This window comes from Coffea eugenioides, chromosome 7 (assembly GCF_003713205.1).
Source record: "Coffea eugenioides isolate CCC68of chromosome 7, Ceug_1.0, whole genome shotgun sequence".
Classification (NCBI taxonomy): Eukaryota; Viridiplantae; Streptophyta; class Magnoliopsida; order Gentianales; family Rubiaceae; genus Coffea; species Coffea eugenioides.
In genome coordinates, this window is record NC_040041.1 from 9,596,812 (window position 1) to 9,606,146 (window position 9,335).

Here is a 9,335-nt window from a genome sequence, read left to right on the forward strand (position 1 = left end):
TCCATTAGTTTGTTTTCTGTCGCTTAATATAGGATTTTCCTTGTATTTTATACGGATCAAATGCCCTCCTCATGTAACACTTCATAATCATTATAAAAACGTTAACAAGCTCGTGAAAATTGAGAATATTATTTTGATACGATTCCAGAGAGAAACAAAAAAAATAAAAAAGGAACAAGGTTTTAGAGTATTACATCATCCTTCCAAATGTTTCTTTCTAGCGTAGTTTTCGCTGATTTTTCCATTTCTCTGGATAAGTACATCCTTTTTCTTGCTGCATGCACAATATACGACGATTCATGTAAGTTAGTGGACTTTAGCTCTCATAGATTGTGATGATAATTAACAATACGTGGAAGTTTGATGAGTTCAGACTTGAGAGCGGCAGGCTGAGCTGCATGTGGGAAAACCTTTGCTGTGGTTGACGCCCACAATTTTAAAGCATTTCCTATGATCTCGTAACACAAAACAATCTTTAAAAACAGAGGAAAGCAACAGATCACAGACAGCCCAGAAATGCCTGCATAATTCGTAACCAAAATGAGAATCCATGCGTTGTACAGACGACAGCAACAGCACAACACAGCGCTCACATTCACATGTTTTTTATCAGACATGGTGAGTCCCCCCAGGCAGCTATTTTTCTCTTTGTCTGGTATTGGATTGAGAGACCCCACGAGACAAGACTCCTTTATTTGTTCTGTTTGGTTTGGTACCAACTACCAGATGCTTTAGAACATTAAGAAGCTTGATGACTAAGTAAAGATAGAGGAAAACAACATCTGATTTGCCAGTGAAGCTATTTATCTCAAAATGGAAACTATTTCTTGGCCACCGGTATGGAATAGAAGTTAAAACAAAATGCGAATATGAAAATCAAAGAAAGAAATCACAAAGCAATGTTCATGAAATTTAGTTGCTTCGTGTCTACTGGAACTCTATAACAAATTTATGCATCTGCGTTTAATTAGTGTTTGAAGAATGCTTCTAATCTACTTTAGGTCTTAAGTTATATGTAGAGGCTTTTAGTTATGATTTGGGAGAGAATTATTTAGCACAAAGATCCAGTTTGCACGTATTCAGCAGCAAGTATAGATGCATCGCCGTTTTTCTTGACAGCAGAAAGTTTTCAGTAAGACTCAATCTGGATTCTGGAAGATGGATTACGATATTTTGTCTGTATTTCGCAGATTTTTTTGTAGAACATTTTCTTAATGATGTTCACTCTGTAATGTCGAATTACTTGTGGATGTGAAATCCAGAAATTTACATGGACTATAAGTTTGCGCTTGAAACAAGTAAACTCTTCCTTTTCCTTGTCCTCAAAAGATGCCTGTTCTGTCCTGAAGAGCATTATTTGCTTGTCAACTTGAATTTACCTTGCAACAATTTCCCAATGAACAGGTAAATTAGAGCATTTACGAATAAAGGAAGACGTAGGACCAGCGTGTTGATGAAAAGCATTCACATGATCGATACAAATATGAAATACTCGAGATAACAATCTTTCTGGGACCATTTGGAAGAAAAAGGAAACGACCAGTGGAGTAATTTCACCCTGCTGCTGCTATCATTATAGCACCTCATCCAACAGGCCTTTTACTGAAAGCTACTTTGTATTCTTGAAATCATTTCAGCAATCTTTTTTCACTCCAATTCAATCATCCTACCAGCATTAGTTGTTTAATACTGGACCACTGATACCTGTCTCTCGGCATTCAAGGGCATTATGAGAAGACCTATGGTTTTTAAGAGAGAGACCCCTGACGTTACAAAATATAGTCCTTTGAGAAGCCTCAAGGAGATCACAAGTCAGTTGACAGTTTTTAAGGGAAACCAGATATGCTATATATCAGACACTTAGAAAAAGAGAACTTCAGAAGCTTTTCAATCACATTGCCAAAACTCCAACAACAATCTAAGATGTCCAGACTACATCAACTGAAGAGGTTGTTGTGACTTCCAAAAATAGTAAAAAATGGATCAACAAGCTGAGGGTTACATAAACTTACAGTGAGGAAGAGGAAAATGGAATGAACAGGAGAAATCAATCACCACTGGGTACTATTGTTGGAAATTGTGATCAATCACCTACCATCAGCAGATGTAAATGATTCGGCAAATCCATATGGTCGGGTAGGTATGCTAGTCTGAGTGTTGTCCAAGCTTGGATGGTAGGAAGAAGAAGACGAGTCCATATGGCTTCTGCCTTCTGCTTGCCACTTCTTTACGGCTTGTGGCAGAGACATTTCAAGGTCAATGCCATATATGTCCTCTGTATTCTGAGCAGCTGGTCTCCAAAGCTCTACTAGAGAAGATAATACATTGACAGCATGCCCCATTTCAGGCCTTTGATATGGTTCCCTTGCACAGCAGTGGCCTGCAAGCTCTGCAACAGTGCTGATGCTGGCTAGTGTTTCCTCATCAAGGTCAATGGATGGGTCAATTGCTTTTCGAAACATGTCCTTGTTAAGCTGTGCTCTTCGGAACCATGTAACAAGGTGCACACTTTCCTCAGGTTGGCTTTCATCAAGAGCCTTTCTTCCTGTGATCAGTTCCATTAAGATCACACCGAAACTGAAGACATCGACTTTAGTGGTCACTCTCCCAGTCACTGGCAAAGGCATGAAACAGGAAGGCAAGTTAATCCATCAAATGGACTTGACCAAGTGGTTGCATCAACTTACTGATAATCAAGAGCAGTAAAAGACAATAATTGTACGAAAGGATGCTCAACATGAGGCCCAGGCATAATCAGTCTGGCAGTGATAGAGTGCTTGTGATAGTGCTAGAAATACTAAGATTTTATTCTCTGGCTTGACATGAGTTTAAGATTCTACCCTCTTGCTTGTCATAAGATTAAGACTCTCCTCTTGCAGTCAAATAAGAGCCTTAGCACTCAACCTAAAAATTCAAGAAGTTTCATGCTGTTCTACCCTGAGTTTATGCTATATTCTACTTGATAAAAAGAATTCTTGCTCTCCAGTTGGAAGACTAAGCAGATTTATGCAAAGGATACTTTCTCTGAGGGTAGAATTTGAGAGTAACAAGTCCTACGGAAGTATAATTTCTATGCTAGCTGATTCCTTAAAAGGCATTGAGACCAGGCCCATGGTAGTTCGATGAGATTAAAATGGAAGTTATGATAATCATGACAAACAATAAGATCGTTTTTTGCTTTCAAGAAGTTATTCTTGTTATAGTTTTAGAATAATGGATGATAGTACAGATAACAAGAGACAATGTTTATGCGGTTCAGTGCATGGACAGACTTAATTACTCAAGAAACTAAACAATCAACTTCTGGTGTCACATGGTTCAAGCGACAGTTAGAATGTCATACAAAATTCTAGAATAGAAAAGAAAAAATTGATACTTAAACAGAAGTTATAGTGCAGTTGCATAATATCAACAACTAACCAGGGAGAAATTTTACCTGCATATTCGGGTGCCAGATATCCAAATGTTCCAGCAATTCTTGTTTCAATAGAGCCCTTTCCTTCTGGAGCCAGACGCACAAGTCCAAAATCACCAACTTTGGCCCTCATATCATCTCCAAGTAGAATATTGGAAGGCTTTAGGTCCCTGTGTATGAAGCTTTGATGGGCTAGACCATGTAGGTACTCAACTCCTCGAGCAACATCCAGAGCGATAATTAACCTCTTAGTCCATCCTAGTGGTTTCAATCCTTCATCTGCCCAGTTGAAAAGATGCCTACTTAATGTACCTTGAGGCATGTATTCATAAACAAGGAGTTTCTCATTTCCATCAAGACAGTATCCAATAAGAGCAACAAGATGTCGATGACGAACCTTAGTCAAAACAGCAATCTCAGACTTAAACTCATCCAACCCTTTCCCAGCAAGCACACCAGACTCCATTCTCTTGACAGCAATCTCTGTTCCATCATGCAGTGCACCTTTGTAAACAGTCCCAAAGCCTCCTTGGCCCAATATATTCTCTTCGCTAAAATTATTCGTCACATTCTTCAGTATTTGAATGGAAATCTGCATGTTTCCTGCCTCAACCATTTGAATGTCGCTAGTTTCACTAGTATGAACAGTATGAACGTCGCTGATTGCTCCAACACTTACACTTGATCCTGCAACTGTGATCTTCACACTTTCATTATCAGATCCTGAATGATGATGATGAATTACCATGGCATTTGGGCTTTGAACTCTGTTGAACCGCTGTTGTTTGCTTCTGTACAAACAAAAAGCTGCTATTCCGATCAAACAAAGGACAAAGATACCTCCAATTACAGAAAACACCACAATTCCGATCCAGTTCCTGGATTTCTTGTGATGAAGCAAACTACCATCACTTCCCGAACTTGGTGAACCAGATGTGCCCGGGCTAGACGTGCCAGGAGAAGTGGCATTACTCTTATCATTCCCAATATCAGGATTCCCTTTTGTTTTGACATCCAAGTTACTCCTAAATGCAGGAACTTTACCATGAAGATTATTGTTTGATACATCTAGTTCACTAAGTGCAGACAAAGTAGTCAGCTCCTCCGGGATGGTACCGGTGAGATTGTTGTTAGCAAGAACCAATCTTTGCAATGACTTCAGAGAAGAAAACGCAGGAGAAATAGTACCACTTAGGCCCATATTCTCAAAATTGACAATGGTAATGTTCCCATTGTTGCAAGTAACCCCGAACCAGTCTGCACATGGGTCATTCCCTTTCCAATTCTCCGCGAACTTCCTTGGATAATCCATTGACTTCGCAACTGAAAGCAATGTATTCACTCTAGGATCACAATCAGCAGGAGTTGGCAAACAGAAGCTATTAGTATTCTTAGTCATGTCCACAGAAACCGAATCATTGAACTTTGGCATTGGCCCTTGCAATAAATTATTAGTCAAATTGACAACTTTTAAAGACTCAAGATTCACCAAACTTGCTGGAACAGGACCGGTAAAGGCATTATCCCTAATACTCAAGGTCTCCAAACCCTTCAAACCCAAAAATTCAGGCAATGGACCTGAAAATCCATTGGAATGCAACCAAACCTCCTTCAAAAATGTCACATTCTGAATCACATCAATTGTTCCTGTAAGATTCTGCCCATTTAGCCACAGAGACTCAAGCTGCCAACCTGAGAAACTCGAGGGGAGTTCACCACTCAAGTCATTAAGAGCCAAATGCAACAGTGACAAGCTAGGAAAAGCATCAGGACCTAAAAACCCCGGAATTTTCCCTGTTATATTTGCACTATTTGCTGAGAAATTCTGCAATGCTGAAGAATTTTTAATACTTTCAGGAATTTCCCAAGCAGAAAAAGGGTTCCTATCAACCTCACAAGATATCAATGAAGTCATCCCAGCAAAAAAATCTGCAGGAATTGAAGTAAACTGATTGTTGGAAAGCATTAGAAACTGGAGTGAACTCAGCCCTCTTAAGCTTGGCAAAGGTCCAGAAATGTTGTTCCAATGCAGTTCTAGCCTTTCAAGTTCAGTGAGATTTGAGAGACTTTGAGGAAGTGTACCTTTCAAGTTCCGGTTTCCTATCTGGATCCGGATAACCCGTTTGTCATCTGAGCAACCCACATGAGGCCATTTGCAAGGATCTGGGTCAGACCAACCAAGAGTTTCAGGTGGGTTGAGGCTCTTCTTGAGAGCCAACATCACCTCAGCGTCATTGGAGGTCGGTTGGGAGTCCGCAGAAAAGAGGAGTGAAGAGAACCCAAGAAACAAAAAAGCTGCAATCTTGAACCCGAGTTTCGTTCTCATTTTGGTAAAGATTGGATTTTTAGAGGAAAAAGAAAGGCTTTTTAGTGGTTGCAGAAAGCCTGTTTATGCAAGCATTGGGAAAAGAAACGAAAGGGAAGCCAATGTGGGGGTGGTTTTTGTTTAGTTATGTTTTGGTATTTGTTGCAGTTAAGTGGGGTGGGGGCTGCTGGGAGCCTGGGACTTGTGATGTTAGGGGGAGGAGGAAGAGAAGACGGGAGTGGCAAGTGGCAAGTGGCAAGTGAAGTGTATTTTTTAGCACATGATATTAGGGGCCCACTAAACTGCAAGCCTCAGTATATGAAGAGAATGAGCGGCCGGGGAGGGAGGAGGGGCCGGAACGGTTGTCTCTCTGGAAGGTGCATGGTCATGATTAGGTCAAAAGAATCTGTGCGGTTCAGATCACTTTTTATAACTCGATTTTCAAGACCCACAAAAATATTGTTCTAGTATTACTCGCTGCTGTTGTTCTATTGTTACACTTTATACAGATGATATTACACTGTGTGTAAATGGTATTACACCTTTCAAAACGGTTGCTCTGACAACCGTTCCAGTCTCGGATCCGCCGGGGAATGGGTGTGGGTGGACTAGCAACTGGCAAGGGGGGAAGGGGGCAATATTGCGAATGACAGAGCTGTGACATGATGAATTGGATGATTCTTTGGAACATGGGCCAAAAGGCCAACTTGGAAATGGCTCCCTTGCCGGGGCTAGGAAGCTCGTCTTATCTTACGGAGAAGATTTGAGTGAATGCAATTGATCATCCAAAAGGAAGAACAGAAGAGAGATTGGCAATATTGTGAATCCCGGAAAGCTGGGATTGACAAAGAGCAGTCTCTTTTGCAGTTATGCTTGGAGGTTTTAAATTTGAAAACCTTTGAGGTTGAATTGAAGCTCTCTCTTACAGCAAATTTTGGCGGTACACTTTGTGAAGTTGTGATTCTTCTGCCTAAGCATAGCACATAATTTTGCTGAGGTGGCCTAAGCATATTGGTGCTCTTGATGTTGAAAGGAGTTGGTCATTCCATTCCGCTCCTGAAACTTCCACGAATTTTCCATATGTAGGATAGTCTTAATTTTGTTTAGTAGTTATAGTAAAAAAATGATTCTTGTTTTCGAGGGAAAGACACTTTGGATGTAATGTTCTTTAGGGCTATCTACAGCGAAGGGGGTGGAGGCAAGGGAGAATAGGAGCGAGAAGTCTTTTGGCAACGTGGTCGCCATCTCTAATTGTAATCGAATTTGAGGGGCTCATATAAAATGAAATTAATAACAAAAGAAAAAGAAAATTCAAAGCTTTCTAGACATAGCACATTGTGTTTAATGCACGCTCATTCGTGTAGGTGCAACAAATAAAAATGGCATATGATCATTGATGAATAATTAGGAAATATATATATATATATTTATATATAACATACGGCGGTTGTGATTTGAGTGATGGCAGGCAATTGTGGAGATAATTGGATTCAAGTTCAATATCAAATTACTTCTTTTTTATTTTTTTGGCTTTTGAAAGTTTGGGACCACCTTGTCCATAACTCCATATCATTGAATCGGAAGCTTTGAAAGTGGCCGCTGTGTCTTGATAGCATATATTTTCTCCTGCTTTTCGTTGGATTTCACCTTGTTTTCAATTGCTTTCGATTGTGTAAATTGAATTTAGAAAATGAGAATTAAAAAAGCACCAAACTAGATACTTCTGATTTTCAATTTTTTATAGACTAAAAAAATTTAAAACCAGAATATAAAAAAAAAAACAATTGAGAACATGACAAAGTAACTTTTTCAAATTAAAATCTAAAACCACATTTTAAAAATCAATTTAGTCACAGTATAAATAATAGATGTGTGCATTACTTAACATGTAAACTATCACATTTATAGCTAACGTACATTGTCATCTTCCTACTTTGAGCCTCGGATGGATTAACAGGTTAACTTGGATGTGGCTAAGGGCCTGTTTGATAACATAAAAAAAAAAGAGTGCTCAAACTGAACTTTTTCAAATATTGAGATGCTTTGGATGTTTGATAAATAAAAATCCATCTGCTGAATTTATTACGTGGTGCTGAACTTGTATGTATTTTTTTCAGTACAAGAATCGTAACTGAATGCTTAATTCTGATAAGAATCAACATAATTATTTCAATTACCTTATCTTATCTACCAAATCTTCCATCGTTTGTTAATTATGTTCAAAATTCTTATCTAATAAAACAACCTGATATTTTATGTTCAAAATTTTTATCTAATTAAATAACTTGATATTTTCTATGTAACGGTTTTCTACTTCTCTGATCTCCCTTTTTAATGACTTTTGTGTCGTCTCCATACTCCTCATATGATATATTTCATCTTTATATTAATTTAATTTAAAAATAAATATTGTCAATTTCATGCCTAACAATTGTAAACTGATTAAATCATAGGTTCTATTTCTTCTTTTGGATGAAAAAAATATAAGGGAAAAATTGTACAATTTAACTTATTAAGCATTCAGGTATAAATGTTTATCAAACAGTATAAATAATTTCAACATTAAAATTCAGATATTCATATTTTTTTTTGTGTTTAAAATAAAATTCAACAAATTAATTTTTTCAATATTTAGATTTCAGATTTCAGTTTTATCATACGGAATCTGAGGCCACATGCCAAAAATCAAAGTGCGAGTAGTTCATTAATCATTGTTCATCATTTTCTCTCTATGAATACCCTCGATCATCTTCAGTTATGAGATATCTGACTTGAACTCTTAGAATCTCGATTTGCTATAAATCCCAAACCAATTTGACAGTCATAGATAAACCAGGGGACTTAATGATCCCGACGTTTTCCCTCATATTTGCTTGCAGGTGAATGGATTAGATCGCATTACGAGTCTCGGCTCGTACACGCACCAAATGGCTGTGGCTGCACCCAATGGATTTAACAAGGTAGGAAACCTGACATATATATATATATTTATATATATTTGATGGAATCTCAACTAGCGAATAATGGGATGCTTGATCTAGATTGAGGAATTACGAGGATAAAAGACGAAAAGTAAAGAAAGGGCCTTGTTTTCGCACTTTTGCTGTGAACATTTCAATTTAGAAATTCAAAAGCAAATAAAAAATGGCTTTTTTCATTTTACTAAGTAGTTCTTGATAGAATATTATGCAGTAATCGTGACAAGGTTTCGAATTTGCTATCTTCTTTTTCTTCTTCAATTTAAGCTTTGGTATTCTGTTGGGCTAAGGCCCGTCATGCATTGGCCTGCTTTTGATGCTTGGATTGATGATAATCTGTAAAAAATGGTTCCAAATGGAGTTACCAGTGAATCGCCCATGGTCACAACATGAGAAGTGCTTCACCTTGTACTTTGGGCCATTTTCAGTCTTATTTCTCTCTCGACTGCCAACAGCGAGAGGAGAAATTCAGCTAAACGTCTCCTTCTTGGGCTGCTGTTGCCAATGAACATCACGTTGAACTCTGAAGACTCCATCCTTACAGTTTGCGCTCAAGCAACATCTTGTTGAACTAAGGCCGATTCAGAGCTCAGGTCGACCATCATCGTCTAACAGTTTGGACAACAATTTGCCATTT

The 9,335-nt window shown here is 38.3% G+C and overlaps 1 protein-coding gene across 1 annotated transcript; it reads right to left on the reverse strand.

Moving 5' to 3' along the window:
- Window positions 1-1,883: 1,883 nt before the first annotated feature.
- LOC113777660 (receptor protein kinase TMK1) lies at window positions 1,884-5,944 on the reverse strand. The gene is made up of 2 exons (XM_027322817.1): window positions 3,437-5,944; window positions 1,884-2,614 (listed from the first exon to the last, which is right to left on the reverse strand). Exons 1-2 carry the CDS (start codon window positions 5,739-5,741, stop codon window positions 2,088-2,090), a joined length of 2,832 nt encoding a protein of 943 aa, XP_027178618.1. The 5' UTR covers window positions 5,742-5,944; the 3' UTR covers window positions 1,884-2,087.
- Window positions 5,945-9,335: the final 3,391 nt, after the last annotated feature.

Bases quoted from the DNA above. Each gene is read 5' to 3' on its own strand.
- LOC113777660 (XM_027322817.1), bottom strand. From the start codon at position 5,741: ATGAGAACGAAACTCGGGTTCAAGATTGCAGCTTTTTTGTTTCTTGGG. The intron at 2,615-3,436 runs GTAAAATTTCTC...TGCCTTTGCCAG, and splicing joins TCTGGCACCCGAATATGCAG to TGACTGGGAGAGTGACCACT.